The 21,880-nt window shown below is 43.0% G+C and overlaps 2 protein-coding genes across 5 annotated transcripts in view; one reads left to right on the top strand and one right to left on the bottom strand.

Moving 5' to 3' along the window:
• Nucleotides 1–6,621, top strand: part of R3HCC1 (R3H domain and coiled-coil containing 1) — an 8,599-nt gene extending 1,978 nt beyond the window's left edge. Inside the window, exons 3-8 of the mRNA XM_089538199.1 lie at nucleotides 114–251; nucleotides 1,092–2,481; nucleotides 2,947–3,119; nucleotides 3,718–3,788; nucleotides 4,412–4,507; nucleotides 4,943–6,621. Of these exons, the coding sequence (XP_089394325.1) occupies nucleotides 114–251; nucleotides 1,092–2,481; nucleotides 2,947–3,119; nucleotides 3,718–3,788; nucleotides 4,412–4,507; nucleotides 4,943–5,097 (2,023 nt within the window). The 3' untranslated portion in view covers nucleotides 5,098–6,621. The remainder of the gene's footprint in view (nucleotides 1–113; nucleotides 252–1,091; nucleotides 2,482–2,946; nucleotides 3,120–3,717; nucleotides 3,789–4,411; nucleotides 4,508–4,942) is intronic.
• A 66-nt stretch (nucleotides 6,622–6,687) lies between these two features.
• Nucleotides 6,688–21,880, bottom strand: part of LOC149306775 (lysyl oxidase homolog 2-like) — a 63,034-nt gene continuing 47,841 nt past the window's right edge. For all 4 annotated transcript variants that reach the window (XM_089539393.1, XM_089539392.1, XM_089539394.1 and 1 more), the window contains 6 exons: nucleotides 17,379–17,541; nucleotides 15,782–16,025; nucleotides 13,195–13,310; nucleotides 11,722–11,858; nucleotides 10,351–10,462; nucleotides 6,688–9,694 (listed from right to left, as the gene is read on the bottom strand). In XM_089539393.1, the coding sequence (XP_089395519.1) occupies nucleotides 9,621–9,694; nucleotides 10,351–10,462; nucleotides 11,722–11,858; nucleotides 13,195–13,310; nucleotides 15,782–16,025; nucleotides 17,379–17,541 (846 nt within the window). In that variant the 3' untranslated portion in view covers nucleotides 6,688–9,620. The remainder of the gene's footprint in view (nucleotides 9,695–10,350; nucleotides 10,463–11,721; nucleotides 11,859–13,194; nucleotides 13,311–15,781; nucleotides 16,026–17,378; nucleotides 17,542–21,880) is intronic.

Raw genomic sequence — 21,880 nt, forward strand, 5'->3', positions numbered from 1 at the left:
TTGATAAACACTGGCTTTTCTTTATGGTTGTCCAGTGGCCAGCAGATGTGGAAGCATGGCTATATTGTTGTCTGTTTGATTTTGATTTTGTGGCTCTTTGTGCTCTCTTCCAGGGTCCTTTTGTTTCCTCCCTTGTCCAGTCGCCTCCGGTACCTGATCCACCGGACCGTTGATGATGTTGACCATCTGAGCAGCTTTTCTGTGGGAGAAGGATGGAGACGGAGGACAGTAGTTTGCCACTCGGCCATAAGGTAGGACTTTCCCCCTTGGTAACTTTCTGTTAGCCATGTCAGTAGCAGAGCTGGGAAACCTGCTTTTCAAAAGTAATATTTCCCATTACTGTGTGTAGAGAGATCTTGTAGCACCTTTGAGACTAACCGAAAGAAAGAAGTTGGCAACGTGAGCTTCTGTAGACTTCAGACTACTTCTTCAGATGCGTGCTGTCAACTTTCTTTTGGTTAGTCTCAAAGATCTTTCTACATACTGATTCTATAGCATGGCTATATCTTTGCATTTCCCATTACTGTAATCATCTGAAATGTAATCATCTGGGTAGGCCTGCTAGAAGAAATTGGTCTTTAATGCTCTTTAAATTAAATTAATTCTCTTTTTCCTGGCTCCAAAATTTATTTTTTAAATATTTGAATAGTAAAGTGTTTGTACCTTCTGTGCAAAGCATATGATAAAATACAGATAAATTTGTTATCATTAAAACTCTGAAAGTTGTTGTCTAAAAACATCCCATAGTCCAGATAACTTAAAATCAAGACAGCGTCAGCATTGCTAATTGAAGAAATCAGACAGAGCATCTTTATTTAAGAGAGAAGTGAAACAAGAAGGCTCATTCAAAAGCAGATATGACAGACAATATAATAAAGAATAACATTGGATATTAATTAAAATGGTGCAGTGAATCTTCCTCTGAACAAATCTTGCCAAGAAAATCCCTATGAAGGGATTTGAAGTCTGGGACTTAATTCCTGAGTAGTTGGTTCAGACAACACTGGACTCTTGGTAAGGAAGGTTCTTGTTTTGGAATTCACACTACTCTTTCCTGGCTTTTTGTTTCCTTCTTCCTTTCTTGGGGCTAGGTTGCCAGATGACCCAGAGGATCAAGATGGCTTCCGAGGAAATACCTCCACCTCAAGTCACCCTTTCCACCCAAGAAACAGAGGAGGCCGGTCAAGAGGGGGACCACGTCACGGCGAAGCGTTGGCCGATGGCTCCCAATCCCAGAGAGGAAATGGCCGGGGAAGAAGGCAGCCCCGAAAGAAGCCAGATAGAGCTCTGTATGTCCCCAGGGCCATGCGGAAGAAGCCAGAGGGCTTGCAAAAAGAAGGGCCACTAGATGCATCTGGAAGTGAGTCCCATGGCATTAGAACAATTGAGTCTGAGTGTCCAAGGTCAAGTGTGGTCAATGGAAGTGATAGGATTACAGAGACCAACAGGTTGCCAGCTCCTGATGTGGAATACTCCAAGGCTGAAAGTCCTCAAGAGATGTATACAAATATTTTGGAGTCTGATGCTAAGAGTGGCAAGGGAGAGTGCCTAAGTTCTCATCTGCTGGAATGTGCACCCAGTGTATCAGAAGATGGCGGCCAGCATAACATTGAACAATCTCCCTTCATACTAGAGAGCAGCCAAACTCTGACTGCTGGAGGAAGCCCACATGAAGATGGCAGAGATCCTTTGGTACATGACTATTGTGAAAAGTCCGACTTTCAGGAAGAATGGAAGGAAGAGGGTTCTGCCAATGTGGTCTCAGAAGAAAGTAATCACCTACCATTGCTGGAAGAACAGAACAATATAGTTCCAGAGAACGTAGCTTTAGAATTGAGCATAAAGATGTCCATTCTTCAAGACAAAGAAAAGAGCAGCCCTGATTCCTCTGTTTTGGAAAGCAATACCTTTCCATCCCTGCCTGAAGAGTGTGAGGGACCTGTTATCGATACCATTTTCTCAAACCCTCCTAGTGCTTCCTGCTTCTTGGAAGATAAGAATGATGTTTGTACTTGTGCCAGTGGAGTGGAGGATAGCAAGACACCTTCTCCGAAAGAGGGCACAACAGATGCCACTGTGTCCCATTGCAGTCCAGAAATGTCAGCCTTGGAAACCCAGGATAAAGACTGCTGTGATGCATCTGTGTTCCAGCATAGCCAGACAGAGGCCTGTAGAGACACTGGGGATCAAAACAGAATAGGTTTCCCTGTGACCGGGTGGACATCATCTCCTGGAGCAGGAAGCTGCAAAGACCTGCCTGTGCTGGACTCCCAGGCTGTACCTTATTTAAATACCTCTGTGTGCGAATATGGCAAAGGTGGCTGCGTTCTTGAAAACCAGCAGAGAGAGATGGCAGACCTGGAAGGAAACCTGTGGCCTGGCCTGGAGCTGTCTTCTGGGGACAGAGACATGAGGAACTCTGTGGTGGAAGAAAAGGATAGCATCTTTGAGGATGACTGTGGTGCTGAGCTCTTACAAGAGGTAAAGCCTTTATTAGCTGGTTGGTTTCCAAAGGGGTTAGTTCAAGCGTAACACTGAGCTACAACATGGCACTGTGTGCCCAAAGATTTAAAGCAAGGGGTAGGCAATTGCACAGGTGGTGGTAGTGAGACAATTTCCCCCTGTGCTCCTTTTCTGTAGGCTGGAAGTGAAGTTGCCTTCCTTGTGGTTGTCATTTTTGGTTGATTTTCAGCATGTTTGTGCTGAAGCTCCTAATTCCAGTTGCATGCAACCTCTTAGGACAATAGTTCCCAAATTTTTGTCCTCCAGATATTTTGGATTACAGCTCCTAGAATTCTTGGCTGTTGGCCAAGCTGGACAGTTGAACTCCATAGCAACTGGAAGACCAGTTTTTGGAAACTGCTGTCCTGTAGCCTCTGCATAGAAAGCACCGAGCTAAACCCCTCATTGTGTAAATGCAGCTATTCCCTCTCTCCTCTTTTCCAGATCACAAATTATTTGACCATAAAGGACATAAGCATTGAAAAAATCCAGTTTGATTGTTCTAGCTATGGCGAGGCGCAGATCAACGAAGGAGATTTTGGACACGTGCTCGAGATCTATGATTTTTCTCCCTTACTAAAAACTGAGCACCTCTTGGAGGTCTTTGCAGAGTTTCAGTAAGTTGCCTGCTTTCTTTTCCAGTCTAGTAGCAAGAAAGGATGCCAAAGTCAGAATACCTTCCTCCTCTGAAGTTGAATTGTCATGGTACCCAAGAATCTAGCAGCCCTGAACAGTGCTTAAAGCATATCTCCTAACTGGATTTTGGTTTTGCAGAGATTCTCAGATCTCATGTTTCATTCTCTCTGAGTTTTGATCAATCTACCATATCAGGCAGGAGCTGTTGGGATGTAATATTTCTTAACAGCCAGCAAATCCTGTGTGAGAAAAGGCGACAACATTTGACAATGTTTAGCTAAAGAAAAAGGCAAGTTTAGGGAGCGAATGATAGATCTATATAAAATCATGCATGTTGTGGATGGGAGAAGCTTATCTCCCCAGTGTTATTACACAAACCCAGGGCCGTCCACTAAATAGTGCCATACAGCAGGCAAAAGGAAGTATTTCCTCAGTGTCTTATTAAGCTGTCAAGCTTCCTATCACAAGGTGTAGGGATGACTGCCAACATGGATGGCTTTAAAGGGAGATTGGACCAACCTGTGACTATCCATGACTATTAGACATGAGGATTAATACATAATTATTGTTTCATTTTAGAGAGAGTGGATTTAAGCTGCAGTGGGTCGATGACACTCATGCTCTTGGTATCTTTTCCAGTTTGGCAGCAGGTAATTTTAGGTTTTTTTGCAATAGTGATTGAGTAGTAACATCTGCCTGACTTCCAGTCAAAGGCTGCAGTCTAACATCTCCTCAGCATAGCATAAATATCATATGCTGCACCAGTTCTGCATGGGGGTTTACATGGTGCAGCATGTTTGCAGCAGCACTATGCAACCCCCCATGCACAATTGTGCAACATGTACAGTGTGAAAATCCAATGTGCATGAAGGATCTGGCTCTCCCTAGGCATTGGGCATTCCAAGGAGAAGTATAGTGAGCCCTTTGTATCCACTTGGGTTTGGTTCCAGGACCCCTTGTGAATACCAAAACACCAAAGTCCCATGATATACAATGGGGTAGCAAAATGGTGGCCCTTACAGAAAATAGCAAAATCAAGGTGCTTTTTTTTAGAATTAAAAAATAAGTAAATAAAAATTTCAAGCTGTGGAAGGTTGAGTCCATGAATGCGTAATCCATGGGTGCGAAGGGCCAACTGTACCAGGCAACAAGGTTGACTCTCAAGACAATCTCTGCTCTGTGAAGAACTTTACCCACATTTGGAACAATGGTGCGAATTAGTTTCTTGTTGTGCTTATATCCCCCACATGGCATTCTCTCTCTCTCTTTCCAGCATCTCAAGCACTAGAACAAAGTTATACCTCTTTAAAGGTCCGTCCTCTAATCCATGGTACCAGACAGTCAAAAATCAAGGCTCTTCAGCGGCCAAGTAAGTATGAATTTAACTTTCAACATGTTCATTGTGATGGAGGAGTTGTTGTGGTTAGTTCTCTTCCTCCCCACAATTTGGTAACTGTGCCCAGTGCCTCTGGGAATAGACTTTTGTCACTTTGCTGCTAAGTGTGAACCCATCCTTGTGATTCACAACTCACCTGGTACTTTTAAATGGCCAGGAAAGTCATGCTGGCCAATAAATGGACTGGTGGAAAAGGGACATGGTGGCTGGGATTCGAACCCTGGTCTCCAAAGTCATAGTCTAACAATCAAGCCACTACGATACCCACTGGGGGGAAAATGTCTCTTGGGAGTCAAAAACCCTTTCCAGAGTTCAACATTTGTTTTGCCAGGTCCTCAAGGGTTCCCTGTATTGCCTTCCCTCCCTGACACTTCATCTCCCCCTTTCCTCTATTTCTGTTTTTCTTAGAGCTCCTACAACTGGCAAAAGAGAGACCTCAGACAGACACAGTGGTAGCTAGGAGGCTGGTTACCAGAGCCCTGGGATTGCAGCGGAAAACACCGCGGCGCCATGCTTGTCGGGTGTTGGAACCACAGAACCCAAATCCAGCAGAGCAAAACTAGAGTGCACTATGCTTCTTGGGGTGATGAAGATAATCATCTGGGTGTGGTATTAAACTGTGTATACCAACAGTGAGATGGTGGTAGTTCTCATCTCTGCCTATTGAATAGTTGTTTGTTTTTTGCGGTACTGAGATGATAGTTGTGTTAGAAACTGGAAATAGCTGTCGGTGAGAGTTCATGGTGAGTTACAGAACTTCCTCGTGGGAATGAGGTTGATCTCTGAAGGCCACATGAGAAGGGACCAGAGCATAAGAAGAAACTGGCCCCTTCTCCACCATTTTCATATGTTGCCAGCACATTTTGTATGTGTGATTTGGCTGTTTTTTTGTTTTTAAGGCTATGCTCTGTGAAGTTGGCAAGGCCTGGAACTGACGTTCCCATTCCTAAGTTGGTAAATGTTCTTAGTCTAGTAGGGTGACTCTTCAGTTTTCCTTCTCGACATCTTGCCTGCCCATGCTGGGAGGCATCAGAAAGGAACAGAAAGGAAGAAAGTGGTACTCCTTCCTTCCCCACTGCCCCATGGGTGCTGTTTCACCCAGCTCAGATTTTTGATGTGGTTATGATTGAAATGCAAATCAGAAGCCCACAAAAGTTCTTTTTGAAGGTGGTTGGGGAGACAGGGAGGAACTAGAAGCACAACAGGAAAAGCAAGGGTTGGAAGTGTGCAGCCCTCCACATGTTGTGGGACTGCCAGACCCAGAAAGCTTAGCCAGTAAAGTCACAAGTGAGGACTTCTGGAAACTGTAGCACAACTTTTTTTTTTTTTGATGGTGTGGAAGCAGAGTTCCTACCATAGCAGTAAAAAAAGAATTAAGTAGCATTATTATTATTCCCCCTCTTTTTCCCCTTCTCTCAGTGTTTCTGGAAATGGTAATGTGTTATAAGATTGAAGCAGAAATGCTCTCCAAGCCTTTTGCTAGAGTAACTGCTTTTTCTGTTCTTGAGTAAGTAAGCAATGATTTTGGCAGAATGTGTAGCAGCACCTGGACACAGCTCTCCCTCGTGCTGTTGCCAAGTTTGTCATTTTCACCTTTTCTCTTTGCTGCTCTTTCAGAGCAGTAGTTCAACCAAGTGTTACGTTAATGCAACTACTTTTCCCGATGTTGCATAAGGTGGTATCCATGATCTCTTTACACAGTAGTTTGGGCAGGTTAGGCAGCAGCTCCCAGGCAGGTCCTAGGCTGTTGCCCAATCTTGCCATCTTCACACTTTCTCTTTGGTGGCCTCCCTTTACCTTCGTTCTCTGGTATACTCTGCGTAAGTATTCCAGTCGAACTTTACATTCTGCCAACTGGAAAGAGGCTCTCATCCTGCATCTGTATACTTCTTCCCTGAGTATCTAGCCTCATGTGGAGCACTTGTGCACAAATTCACCCAAGGGAGCACCAACCTTGAACCAAGGAAGGAGCAGGCTTGCCATTCATGAGGTCTAGATTGTTAACAAAGACGAGACACACACAAAGCAATATGTTTGCAGCGGTTCAATACCTTCTTTAATCAAAGTTTGTAAGGATTTTTTTGACTTCTGGTTTTGGTTTTTTGAATTAAAGCTGTTAACTTAAATATACATTGTGGTTTTCCAAATCCTTATTTTTTTGCCCATTAAATTTTAACAACTTTGTTTCTTGCTTTGTTCATAAGGTCTGGGTAGGAACCCTTTCTGGATCTTGATGTTGGTTTTGTTGCCAATTTGCCGTTTTTGTCATAAAGGAACCCAAATGAACAGATAACACCTTACCAGACAGCCCTAGCCCCGTTTGTGGGGTTCAGTTGTGATTATGCATTGATGTGGTGATGCAATGATATACATGTTTCTGTATTCCACAGCTGGCCCCTTGCATTGTACTGTGTGTTATATTTCTTCCTGGGCCCTGGCTAGAGCTTGGAAATGCTTTGTAGGACCAATATCCCTGAATTCTCCTGACTTTGGAAGAATTCAAGGAACTGTGGTCCCATGAAATAACATTTACAAGCTCCAACCCTAATTTCGGTTAAATGCAGTCAGGGATTAGGAGAGGTACCTTATTTTCTAACATAGGACAAGGTTAGCTTCTCTTCTTACTGCTATTAATGAAAGTGAACTTGCTGGAGTGGGTTATGAATTGACCTCTGGTTGCCCATCTGGGTCTGATGGCAGATGTGTGCTAGTTGCCCACATTGTTCAGGTACCCCAGAAATGTTGAGGCTGCATGGAAAGAGTGTGGCTGCTGGCCTCACTCTTTCAGAATAAAATAAAGCTTTCAACAAACTATCACATGGCAGAATAAGACTTCGTACAGAATTCATCTGTAGAAACACTCCAGACATTCCCAACCTGGAGTCCCTGGGTGATGATACACTGTGACCTTACACCCTAATATCATGACTAGTGCTTGGGGATGATGGGAGTCGGTGACTAGCAGCATCCAGAAATCCAAGCCTGGAGATCTTGGTTGGTATTCAGGTGCAGTAGTATACCTCCCATCAAATAAAAACATCCCCATTTTCGTGCATGGGGAAGGAAAGAAGGTGGAATGGGTCTCTGTTGTGGTCAGAAATGGATGCAGCATTTTGACTTTTGGACTTCTCCGTCTCCTCTGATCTTCTAAAAATAAGTCTATCTGCTGTTCTGCAGTGGTTGTTTAGCTATCCAGACCTTTCTTACCACCCCACAACTACATATACAGTAACAGCTCAATGGCTGGATTTGATCTGTTCACCATTGGTACTCCTGGTTTTGTATGCTGCAGCAACATGGGTGACATGCCAAACTACTAGCTTTGACTCCTGGGCAAGTTAAATGACACCTATCTCATGCTGAACTCGGCCAGCCCAAGCATAGTTGCATGATTTGCCCATTAGCCTCAAAAAAGCCCTGCGAGGTAGGTTATACATGGAGAAAAGAAATGCTGAAGGTCTTCTACATTACTGCAAAAAACCCAGACAGGAAACATAATTCATGTAGCACCAAGTCTGCAAAGTACCTCTTACAGCCTCATTCATTCTCCAAATAAATTTGTCTAGTCAATTCTTGCTTCTGTTTTGCTGGTGAAAATGGAGGAAGAGAGCAATGGGTTGCTGTGAAATATTCACAAGAATCTCTGAATAGACATACGAACCCAGCTTGCTGAAATCTCTCCAGTAGTGGACAAGAAAACATTGATAGCACCTTGGATGTGGATAGATAGTTCAGTTCTCCAGTCAGGGAAGGTTGGTTCCTCCAACTTCACATGTGGCAAAGTTGGCTACAGAATAGGTTCTGAAGAAGGGAAAGACCCAATTCGTTTTTCTGTTCTCTGCCTATGCTTTAGGTATCCAGTGAATTGTGCCAATACAGACAGGGCATCTAGCATGGGCTAGTAACTATGCTAGCTGAACAGAGCCTCCAGGGACAGAGGCAGCATAGCTCATCACCAGATGTTTAGGAGAAGGCCTCCTTCTTTATGTCCTTCCTAAGCATGCAAGGAACACCTAGGTTCCTGCTTTTGGAAACATACTGGACTAGAAACTCCATTCCAGTGAAGCAAATCTAAATGACCCCTACCATCCAGTATCCTCCTTTAACCATGCAACAGAGGAGTTGAAAAATAAAAAATGACACCACTTGGCTTTGTTCACTGAAAATAAATTGCATCCATTCTCTCTTTCCAGTGGACAAAAACATTTTAAAAGCATATTCAAGTAGGTGTAGATTGTAGTAGCAATGCATGACCTCAAACAAACAGAGGTACATGTGCCTAGCACCATTATGCATTTAGTAATGTGTTTGTATTTGTTTTTTTAAAAAATTCTTTGCTCCCATCCACAAAAGAAATTAAAGGATAAAACGAGAGAAGGAGAGGACTGGCTTGGATGGTTAGTATCTTTGCAAAATGCATTTGACTGTCATTCTGAATGGGAGAAGGCACTGAGGTGAGTCAACAGCTTACTGTGTTAAAGGGGGGAAATCACAGGCTAGTGGCTTTGAAAACCAAGATACAGGGAATGACTTGAGCAACATTTTTCTATCATGCCATTATCAAACCTTTGGCCAAAGCTGGCTGTCAAAAGGTGCTCTTGGAGAAAGACTGGAGGAGTTATGTCAGTCCAGGAGAATTGGCATAATGCTCAAGACTTGCACTTGTCCTTCATTCTGCATCAGTAGTGCAGAGTCAGATTTTCAAATCCTACCAAAATAGAACAAGAAGCTGCAGAAGTTCCTTTGGGGGAAGTGATAGTTATGCAACATCAGACATCTTCATGCGGGTTGTCCACAAGATGGTGCTCCTGCCTGTCTGTTGTGTTCAAAAGTGGCAGGAGAGCTTGCAGTGCACATTGAACATGGATGGCATTGCAAAATATCTCTGCTAGAAGTAATGGGAAATGAGAGTCAACCCCTGTTGCTGCTGAACACCGTAAAGGAGACGCAGAGCACAACCCTGAAAATAACTTACAAAGCTAATTTTAAAAGTTCATAGTTGTTTGCTTGATTACTTTTCATTTTCTGAGCAGTGGTTTGGGAAATCATGGGGAAAAAGGCAATTCCGTCTTCCTTAAAAACTAGATTAAGACACCATGTTGGTCATAAGTCCATTGTAATGATCAAATTGCTCTTCTATTGAATCACTGTAGGAGTTGGCTGCGAGGGGAGAAAAGGGAAAGAGATGTTATGAGCAGTTTGGTTATTAAGGATGTAATTCTTCACTAGGTTTCTCCGTGAAGGGATTATATAGCAATAGCAAGCACCTTTCTGTACCACTTATCAGTGAACTAGATGTGTAAGCCAATTGCCCCCAACAAGCTGGGTACTCACGCTTTAAATATCTCAAGGGCTGTCACAGAGCGGAGGGTGAAAACTTGTTCTCTGTTGCCCCAGAGGGGAGGACCTGCTCTAATGGCTTTAAGATACAGGTGGGTAGATTTTGATTGAACATTAGAAGGAACTATTGGCAATGAGAGCAGTCCAGCAATGGAACAAATTGCTTAGAGAGATGGTGGGATTGAAGATGCCTTCATAAAGAGGCTGAGCAAACTACCTGCTGGGGAGGCTTTAGCGGGAAACACTGCACTGAAGAAGCAGGTTGGAACTGATGGCCCACAAAGCCCCTTCCAACTCTAGGATCCTATAATCCTATGATTTATTTTCCACAAAATGAGCATGCAACTGTTTTGTACTGAAAACAGCATTTCCTGCATAGGGTTGCCATAAGTCAAAGTCAACTGGATGGCAGTTGGTAACAACAAATTATCTTTGCAACCAGCCTTTAAACAAACACACACACACCCACAACTCACCTATATGACAGTTGTACACCCAGACACGGTGAAGCTCATATTTGCATTTGCATTTCATGACATTGTTGGAATAATCAGACTCTGCCACTTCGAAGTTGGGATTGACAATGATCTGAAAAAATAGAAATGGAGGATCATGGAGTTGGAAGAAACCAAAAGGAACATCCAACCCAACCAGCCTTTCTCAACCTTTTTACCCTGGAGGTACTCTTGAAATAATTTCCAGGTCTCAGCAAATTCCTGCATAAAACTATTCCATCTACAGCTCATTTTTTATTTTAGTGTGTCACCATTTCTCACTGAATCCCTAGCAACCAGAGAATTCTGGTTGAGAAACCCTGTTCTAATCCAAGATATAGGCTTAGTGGAAAATCCTTGTACAAACAGGTGTCACTATCTCATTTTCCAGTTCTAAAATGGCTGGTCCAGTAGCTGGGGTTGTCTACTGTCAAAACTGTTAACAACTGTGTAGTAGTAGCTATGGCGAGTACCGTAGGCAGCTTTCTCCCCTTTCTGCATCCCTGAACTCATACCCCTGAACTTTTCACTTGTTTGGAGAACACTTGGTTGCAATAATTTATTTTTGATCATTTTAGATGGATGTTTACTGAATTTGCCATATATTTTTGATGACAAAAAAGTACATAAAACGAAAGAGTAATATTTTTTGCAGACTGAGGCAGAATTCCTCATAATCAGATTCTTCACAATTATAGATATGGTTTGATACTGGTTTTTGAAAACAGATCTTTGACATGTAATTTGACCCTAACCAGGATTCTGAACCTTTAAAATTGCCCTATGATCTCTGTTTGTAACTAAATTTGTATTTAAGCATCTTCCTAAGCAACAAATAAGCAATCAAACCTTTGTATGTTACCCAATGGTAACATAACACAAAACACAAAACATTTTCTGGAGAAGTACTGTATTCCCAGAGACTGAAACATCCATCTTAATATTGTATGTTTCTACGTGCAAAGAATTTCCTTTCTTCCCACTGAATAAGTGAAAATGGATAACATTCCCCAGAATATTTTTATTTCAGGACAATAGATCATTTCATCAGGCAAGGTATTAAGTCACAGATGATGCTAAACAATTTTTGCTCCTCATCATGTTTTCAATCATGATGGAGGACGATATTCACTGGCCAAGCTTGCTGCTGAGTTCTGGGAGCTATAGTCTTCCCAAGTAACTTTTCCAAGCACAAAGTAACTTTTCCAGGCATTCAAACATAACAGCTACCTCCTCCTACAGAATTTGAATAATACAATAAGGCTAAAACTTTACCACTCAATGCTGTTGACTGCATGAACGGACTTTTGGGCTTTTGGACAAGTACTCTTAGCTTACAGAACTGCACCCCACCTGGAAGAGATATTCTCCTGGTTTGAGATCTGTGATGTCAATCCACTGGCAGTCGATATCATGCCGGTACACATCATAGCATCCAACAGTGATCCCTTGCTCCCCAAAATTGGCACATTCATACTGCTTCTGGACACCTAAACGGGAAAGGGAAATGGGAACAAAGGAAGGATCAGCACTCGGATAGTTTTAACTTCCCTTTGCGAAATCCCTAGCAGTTTGCTCATCTTCCAGGGTGAGCCTAGTTGCAGTATTTAAAAGCATGAATTAATGGTGGCTGGGATGTTCCAGGTATTTTACTGCAGCTCTATCTTCCTGGCCAACTGACTGGCTGTGCTTATATCCTCCCTTTTGTCCAGCCTTCTCAGGGGCTGTTCTTGATCCTATAACTAGTACAAAGAACTTGAAGGTCTGGTCCAATTTTAGTTTTGTAAGCACCAAATAGAACAGCGGTTCCCAAACTTTGATCCTCCAGATGTTTTGGACTTCAGCTCCTAGAGTTCCTGACTGTTGGCCAAGTTGGATGGTGCTTCCGAGAACTGAAGTTCAATATATCTGGAGGACCAAAGTTTGGGAACCACTGGACTAGAATAAAGGAAGTGAAAGGAACTGTTCTATTCCAGCAAAACGAGGGGGAAAGCCCACTTGCTGCTGGTAACATCTGTTCAGCCATGAATATACTGTCTCAATGGACACTAGTTCTTTGGAAGTCTTTAAACAGATCTTTGATGGCCATTTCTCAGGACTACTTTAATTGTATATTCCTGGGTGGCACGATGTTGCTCTAGATGACTAGATATCATCCCTTCCAACCTTGTGAACATCTGTTTAATGATCTCCAAGGAAGGAGAGTCCATTTCCAAGGAAGCCTGTTCACAGTCCAGCAAGTTTCCCCCCAATGTTCAGTTAGAGTCTTCTTTCCTGTCATTTGGATTCATTCCAGCTTGTCAACATCCTTCTTAAAACAGAATTTGACACAAAACGGATGGTTGCAGCTGGAGATGCAAAGCCTCACTGTGTATCAGTTGCATGGGGCCTGTTTGGTTAGATTTCTGGACAGCACAGACACATGGGCATTATTTATTTATATCGAAAGAGTTATATCCTGCCCTTTATCCAAAGATCTCAGGGCAAAGTGCAACAAACCGATCAGACAAAATTTGTTGGAGAAGACTGAGCTAAGGTAACTAAGTTTATATCATGCTGAGTGCAACCACCTCTATGGGTCAGAGTACGTCCCTCCAGCAAGTCCCTGTTTCCCTTTGCAAGCTCCTTTAGTTAACTTTTGTAGAGGAAATGGTGAAAGATTAAGTAGAAATTATTCAAAACATTAGCAGCTGCTGAAACGTGAACACTCTGGAAGATAAGGTTTATCAAAAAACCTAATCTAGACCCCTGCTTGAAGCAGAAGGAAAAAAGGAGGCTTGTTTTATAGAGGAACACATATTGGGAGCATATTAGAAACATATGTACCATCTGTGCAGTCACTGTCTTCTAGGCAAAAGCTGGCCTTGTGTCCTTCAGCCACTTTGGTTCCATTCAGGTCCAGGAGATCATAATGTGTGAACACCTCCATGCTGTGATAATGCCTGTGTGAACCAGAAGGAAACCAAACATTTAATCTAAAGACAGCTTGGAATCAACTCTGGTTTGTGTTGCAGTTGTCTTACAGCTGGCATCCTGCTAGTGACACACACATACAAAAGGCATATTACACAGGCAGATACTGGCCTCCATGGACTTTATTACACCAAGTCTGTAAAACACCACAATCACGTTAGTCTAAGAAATGCAAACATATTGGGTTAGGGACAGTCGTTATTGTACAGCTATCCCAACAGTCTTAGGCTTGCATCCTGCTGAGAAGTTACATATATGTAAGATAGACTTACACATTCGTAACTGTACTTTTTTCATGCTTATGGTCCCTTCCAACTCTGTGATTCTATGGTATACAACACTACAGTCCATATAAGAACAGGTTTTTAATGACTGAGAATTGTGAAACAATACGGTTTAGTCACATGATTGGAAATCCAGAGCTAATTTAGCTGTAATTCTCTAGAGGCCATACCATCCCTTGCTTAACAAGTTATTTATGGTCATTATCAGTATTTCCCAGGCATCTGTCACTGTCCAGATCAGAATGTACCCGACCCCCCCATTGCCACCCAATTATGGGAATTTTCTAACAACATTCCAGTGCTGCAATGTTAGTGCAGAGGCAGGAAATTAACGCCATCTGCAACCATTTAATCGGAGATGTCATGTTGCTCTGCTCCAAGCAAGAACACCACTGCATCTGTGCAACACAGTATGCTGTATGAGATCAATTAGGCACAAGCCTCCATGCTTCCTCTTTAAGTATTGGGAGTATTTTAAGCCCAGGGTGGATTATGTTACAAGTAGAGACCCACCAAGTGAATAAATAGGCCCAACAAACTTTTTGGCCACTCTCTCTGCTTCGTGAAGGTGGTCCAAAGACATTGGTCTGTGGTGTCATCAGGATGCAGATGACAGCCAGGGCTCTCTTTGGAGCTTATCCGGGACGCGGGATGGAGACAGGGATTATTGCATGCTAAATCGTCACCTATATGCCGCCCACTATCAGCCCGGTTCCCAGCCATGCTCCACCAGCACTTTTTAGGAGCCAGAAAGCTTCCAACTTCAAAACAGTGCTGGCGGAGTATGGCTGGGACCCGGCTTGGATCTGGGTTGATGGCAGGCGGCAATTTAGTATGCGATAATCCCTGCCTCCATCCCATGTCCCAACTGCAGCCCAGGAGGCTTGAGCCGGTTTTAAAGTTCATGCGATAAGCTCCTTTCTCTCCATCAAATTCAGGAGGGGAAAATGAATACTCTGAACCACTGCTTCAGTGCAGTAAATGAAATGGGTCAAGAGGTAGTATCCCACTCCCCAACTTTGCTATTTAGGCATGAATATGGAAACTAATTTATTATGGAAACCAAGCTTAGAACTAGATCCACTAAACAGAGGCATCCCAGTTTCGACAAGGGGAAACGAAGTAACTGAAAAGTAGAAATAGCTTATTCTTTTTCACCTGTAAAAATAAATCATGGCTTAATAAGAAACAGTTGAGATTCCATATCAGGTAGCAGCACCCCATACAGCCATGTATTTATTCTACTTAAATATGTTGACATAGAGGGAGGGGGAAGCAATTTTTTCTCTCTAAAAGGAAACTTAAGAAATGCCCCAGAGTTGCCGTAATTAAAATTTTTACCAGATGTTCTTTGGTTTCTCTTTACCTGCCTCTTAAGTAGCATCCACCCCCTGCCTTTGCCCAGGTCTGACTTCCACAGCCTGCACAAATCTGTACAGAAACGGATTGAGAGAGCCAAGGAAGCAAAGAAAAAAGGAGCATTTTGAGACATCCAAGCTATTTACTTTGAAGTGCTCAAGCTATTTCCAATGCAAAAAAAGAAAAGAAAAAGTTAAACCTCAGGCCTGACTCCATTCCTAAAATATGTCTGCTCCTTCAGATAGGTGTTTATATTATAGTGTTTACAGACTGGAAATACTGAAGAGGGATTGACTCTGTATTCCTCTGTACACATAGAGACGGTTTAAACACATTGCTCAGCTGCAATTGCTTCAGTTAACTTGAGCCATTCGGAAATGCCGAACGGAGCTGTAAGGTGACTTGTCCTTTTAGTTAAGGTGAGAGAGGCCAGACAAACTCATGGCACAGTAAGCCAGTTGTGGCCCAACAGCCGGGTTCTAGAATCCCATCTTCTAATCTGGAACCTCTACAATTCCATAGCATTGGACCATGGCAGATAAATTGTTGTCAAGTTGCATGAACTCTGCAGTACTAATGCAGCCTCATCCTTTGGAAGGTATACCGTTGTATACTACAAGTCCCAGAGTTCCCCAGCCTGCATGGCCACTCACTAAAGAGGCTAAAGTAGTAGGTTTCTCAGCATTGTAGTCCAGCACCCTGACCACCCAAGGTCTTCTGTGCTGGACCATTCCTTTGTCTTTGCTTTCATTTGTTCTTGCAACCTGGAAAGGTGAGAGTGAAAAAGAAAGGCTTACCTGTGACACTCGTGCCAAATCCAGGAATGGCGTCCACTCTTGGGACGGAAGTCAGCCTGTCCGTTATTGTGGATCTGGGAGGAGAAACGCAGGAGCCTTCTGAAGCCAGTAGAAATAGACGTGTTGGCAGCCGAAGAGGCCAAGCAGTTCTCCTCCAGGGCACACTGCAGCATGAACATTGGGCGGTCTTCGAGGTATGAAGTGTACTCCACTTCTTTGGCATTGAGGACAAGGTCTGCTGCAGCTGGAGGCAAAAAAGAGGGAAATCAAGACCACCATGTTTATGAGTTTTTGGCCCCCAAGGACCAACATCTCCGGTTAGACCCAATGCCAACCATGCTCAATATTCAGAAATGCCCAGTTTGCTCCCAGGTTATGATTATCATTATGTGCCAGCTATATTTTGAAACGGGTTCAGGTTGAGTCTTGCCTGGAAAATGTCTTGCAACATAAGCTGGACAATACAATCGCCATCTGAAATTCATAATTCACAACAAACATTGGGAAAAGGAAAAAAGAAAAAAAAAAGAGGGTGTGTCTGTTTGTGCTTTTCTACAAATCAGAACCCCACTCCAAATTCATTCAAATGGAATGTGGTCAGAAAGGAGCATAAAAAATTGTTACGGTAAGTTCGGGGAAAGGGAATCCAAACAACAGATCAGCTCGGTTCAGTTAAAATGTATTTTTTTAAAGCTATAAGTTGCATGGTGAAAAGGTTTGAGTGTCAACCTAGGGCTGCATCTGCATTGCAGAAGGAATGCAGTTTGACACTGCTTTAGCTGCCATAGCTCAGTGCCATGGAATTCTGGGATCTGTAATTTGCGAGACAGTTAAGTCTTCTTTGACAGAGAGTTCTGGTGCCACAACAAGGTACAAACCCCAGGATTCCACAGCATTGAGCCATGACAAATAAAGCAGTGTCAAACTGCATTATTTCTGCAGTGCAGATGCAACCTAGGATTTGGGATTGGTGAGCTTGAGTCCCCATTCAGCCACAGCCATGGAAACCATCTGGAAGATTTTGGGCAAGTCACACACTCATTGTTAAGTCAACACTTACAGAAGTCCTACTGATTTAAGGAGTCGACTCTTGTTGGGGCAGACAACTAGATTTAGGCTCATATCACTCATTTTTCATGGAGAAAATTACATTTGCAATACAAATACATGACGTCTTTCTACTATCTTAAGCTGCTATCCTCCACAATGCCCTAATTATAGTGAGTTATTATTGTATGCCTTCAAGTCATTTCTGACTTATGGTGATAAAGCCAACCCTATCATAAGATTTTCTTGGTAAGATTTGTTTAGAGGAGGTTTGCCATTGCCTTCCCTGAGGCAGAGAGATTGTGACTTGCCCAAAGTCACCTTGTGGGTTTCCATGGCTTAGTGGGGATTCAAAAAACCCTGGTCTCTGGAGGCATAGTCCCCTAGGGTCCTAATCCAACACTCAAATCACTGCACCATGATAGCTCTTAGATATAGTGTAGTCCCAGGATATTGTGGAAGGGAAAATGAAGCCTAGAAGAAGAAATGGGAAAGGGAAATTTGCGGAGACGTCTTCTAGAGTTCTAGCAAAAGGCATCTAAGGACTCACTCTCTGTACAGGACACTCCAGCTGCATAGCGTCCGCCACCCCTGGGACAGTTCACCTGAGTATCGTGCCGGCAGTGCGACAGGGCCATTTCTGTTCCAGAACATTTCACCCCACTTATGAGAACACTGTCAGCACTGACATCTCCATACCAGTACCAGGTTTCCTAGCGGGAAGCACAGGAAAAGAAGAAATATTTAGTGGAACCACTCTATTGTTTTGTTTTTAAAAACAGATTTCAAATAACACAGTCGGCCCTTTGAATCCGCTGGGGCTTGGTTCCAGGACCCCATTTGTAGATATCAAAATCTGTGATTGCTGAAGTCCCATTAAATACAGTGGCATGGTAAAATGGTGTCCCTTATATCAAATGGCAAAATCAAGGTTTGCTTTTGAGAGTTTATATCTTTTTGAATATATTTTCAAACAGTGAATGGTTGAATCTGTGGATGAAGAATCTGCCAGGACTCCTTGGAGGCTACACCACTTGCTCCTGGAAAAAAATGTCTCCCCCCCAATGACCCCAATACTTTCTATAGGACATTGGACACCTTCTATGGGACATCTTCTATGGGACATGGGGACATTTGTGCCATGTTTTGGGCCTTTCCTGCTCTCCCTAGAAGGCACCTTGGAGCATTTGGGGGCAAAAAAACAAAACAAACCCAAACAGGGTTCTTCTAAACGTGGAAGAAATACTCTCCACACCCCCTAGCATATTTTTGGCCCCTGAGGACCACAAAAACAGCCCTGGGGTCTGCATATGGCATGACAGATGTCTTTACGTTGTGCATAAATAAAACAAATGCAACCCACAAGCTACATTTGCCCACCCCTGATGTTAGTTAGGAAAGACAATTTTTCTGCTAACTCTTTATCTGTTTCCTTTTGTGAAACCTGAATAAACACAGGGCACAACTGACGGCTTCTAAGGTGTGTGTTTTCAGCTCTCTCCTCCCTTCATTGACTGTTGTGGCCACTGATGGGTGAGACTGCAAAAGAGCATGTCATGTCACGTATGTTCATCCAAATGTTATTAGAGGAAAGAGAGAAGCCCACCCATGTCTGTCTTCTGACAGCTAAGGTCTCAGTCTTTCAGTTCCTCTCCTTACATTAGATCTCAGTGGGGAAGCATTTGTTTAGCAATAGGATGCTGGATCACCTGGTCTCCTTCAGCTAAGCTGGCCTGAAGCGGAATTAACTGAATTACACAGCTATTAAAATACTATTTTCCTGGACTTAGCAAGTAACTGAAGCCCTGGCATCTTCCCAGAGCACAGCTCAATTAAGCAGCAAATCAACCTGTTCATTGCTTTTCTTTTCTATCAAAGTACCTAGGAGCCAAACACGGGGAACAAGTTGAATGGATGTCTTGAGTGGATGGCCATGGTCTTCTTCTGATTTCTTGACTGCAGTCTCCATTCTGACCAATATTCAGAAAATTCCAGGTACAGGAAATTGACTGTTTCAATTTCATCATGGATGGATGATTATTAATATGCTAATGCACCAGCATGAGAAATTCATATGCTGGAGAGTTATCTCAGAGTGAGAGGAAGAGTCATCTTCAGAACTGGAGAACTAGCATTGCTTTTTGGACTGACCATAAGGGATGGAAGTGTTTGAGGGCATGTTGGTCCTACGACACCCTGCTTCTGAAATGAGCTGAAAGTGGGTCAAGCCCAGCCATTCTGGATTCACCTTCTCCCCATCTGGAGGCCTCGGCATTTATTGCAAATGCAGTGATTTGGGGCTGGTTTAAGCAACTGCGTGTCCAACTCCACCCAACCCACGCCAACTCATCTATTAATGCTTGATCTGTTTTGAATCAGAAGTGCTGAAACGATAGCATCATAGCCTATTAAAATAAACGATGCCTCCCTCGCAACATCTGTGAGTCTGGAAGAATATGAGAAAACCCAGTCTGTGGGCATGATGCACTTTCATAATCAACACCACTAAAGATTAAGTTCAATTCTGGAAAGCTGTGTGTGGGTCTGTTGTAAGGTCAAAGGAGTCTAACATACCTGACTGCATTAAGAATAATCCAAAGATATTGCTTACTCTCCAACATTGCACAAATGAAATGGGACCTGTATGGCCAAGCAATGTCAGAATAAAAAGTTATTAATGAAGAAAAACACACAAGTTAGGAGACCCTGAAACATTTTGCATTTGCCAGACTCTACTGGGAAGGACAGGATTCCATCCATTCCCACTTGCTGAGTTAATAAAGTGCAATCTACTTTTGCACTTTAGATTGCAGCAGTTGAAGTAAGCTAAGAACAAAGGGGGAAAGTGGAAGCAGGGGAGAGAAAGTGGGACATTTTAACAGCAGCTCAAAAAGTGGGATGCCAGGACCAAATCAGGGCAGTTGAAGGGTAATGCTGCTAAGACCTATGTCCCTCCAAAAAGGTGAATTTATCACAGTCTGTATTAAAAATCATTTCATAGTTAACACTCATTACATTACAGGGTATGAAATATTATGCAAGATGGGTATCACATCAGTACTGACTGTTGTGCCTTTTTTAGTGCCCAAGGAGAATCAGCCTCTAAATGGGAGAATGAACTGTATGTACCATTGCCTGTGTTGCAACACACTGGGTACCTCTTTACCAACAGCCTCATCTACACATCTGCACACACACATACACACACAGAGAGAGGTCAAGCCCTGCTCCACACACAGACTTGTTGTATACTCCAGTCAAGGGTGTAGCCTGGAGAGAACACAAGAGCTTTTTCTATTCCAGGTATCAGTAGCCCCAGCCATAGGGAAAATACCCCACATCAAACAGCGCTAACCCAGCTTATGTCAACACAGCTGGGAAATGGGAAAGGATGCTGTTCAATGGGGCGCAGTTGCCCTCAACTCTTGAACCAGAAGTTGGCAACCGTACAGGAAAATATAAACAGATCTCAAGGGTGGCAGCTTTCCAGCTACGAGTTCTTAGATGAAGGCTGCCACTTCTGGCCTGGACAATTGAGGTGTGTGTTCTACTGCCTTATTTCCTGGGGAAATGTCCCGGGGAAATGTCCACATTGATGGGTGGAGTCACTGTGCAGTGGCCCACCACTTTTTAATGCTGATGCAGAACAGAACAGCAAGTTCCTCATCAAAGAACACATTTCCTTGGTTGCAGACAAATAAGATGAGTAGGAAGGTAGGTAGATGAATGGACTAACATGGTCTCTGTGTTGGAGTGGGGAGACCAAGAGCCTTATCGCATGAGAAAGCAAAATGGAAACAGAGCCAGAGAGTAACGGTTTCTTCCGTACCTTACTACATGACATTGTAGTTCTTCAGTTTTCTTCCCATGAGAGACGGTCGTAATGGGAGTAACTGTGATTGGTACTTAATGCATAAGGCTTCATGGCATCATCAGGGCCTATCCCCAAATCTCAGGTTTGGGTTTGGAAACCTCAGGTCTTAGGATGATACTGAACTGGCAACCCTACTAGTATCATAGTCAATGCTCATACTGTCACAATCAAACCCATGAGTGATCCCATTGTCACTTCCAGTCAACAAAAAAGCAATTTAGTTTGCTTGATTTTTAAATAAAAATTTTTTATTATTGATTCTACTGTCTCCTGAAAGGCTGCATAAGTAGCTTTTGTTACAGCGTCTCCAACTATCTTGGAAAGCAAATAGCTTCATTGTGGCTTTCCTAGCCAGGTGTCTGAAGTTCTGCAAGAGGTATTAAGGCTGCTACATAAAATAGAATGCACTCCAGGACTCCTTGGAGCAAAGGTGGGGATACAAATGTGATTTATCATCATCATCTTGCAAGGGTGATGACAGATCAAGTGAAGCCAAAGACCTAGCAGGAGAAGGACTCCAGACTGTGTGGCAAGGCTTAACAAGCCTTTGACAAGCTCTGAATAATGTGCCCTTGACTTTGGCACTGCCCTCCCCCTAACCACACATTCTCTGAATTATGGGTGGTCTGCCTCCATACCTGGTTGAAAACCATTTACTGTAATCTTAAATCCTCCTCCTGGGACTGTTCATTTCTATACAGTACTGGACTTTGCTTACTGCTGCTACAAAGCTATTACACTGTCCAGTTTCTACCACAACTGCTTAGCTTAATACTTTAAAATTTTTTCCATGGACAGTGCAAATCATATAAATTTAGAGAAATGTTGGACTATGACTCTAAAGATCAGAGTTCAAATCTCTGCTTGGTCATGGAAACTTACTGCCTCAAGCCTCAGGGAGAAGTAGGTAAGAAATAAAATCATCATCATCTCAACAGAGAGAGGAAGGGGTTGAATCTTGCTCTTTCCTGTAGACTCTGGCAAAAGCAAACAATTGCAGCCTCTCCTAGCCTATTTACTCTTCCACATTAATACCTTTTCCAACATCGTAACCACACTCTGATGTTGCTTGGCCACATGTATCCTAGAGGCATGCATCATAACATATGAACAGTTTTTCCATGTAACAGCTGTTGGGAGTGGAAAGCAAGTAGACAATGGTGGAAGCCTGAACAGCA

This window comes from Sceloporus occidentalis, unplaced genomic scaffold, assembly GCF_023333645.1.
Source record: "Sceloporus occidentalis isolate IW3139 unplaced genomic scaffold, rSceOcc1.0.p SCAF_9, whole genome shotgun sequence".
Taxonomy (NCBI): Eukaryota; Metazoa; Chordata; class Lepidosauria; order Squamata; family Phrynosomatidae; genus Sceloporus; species Sceloporus occidentalis.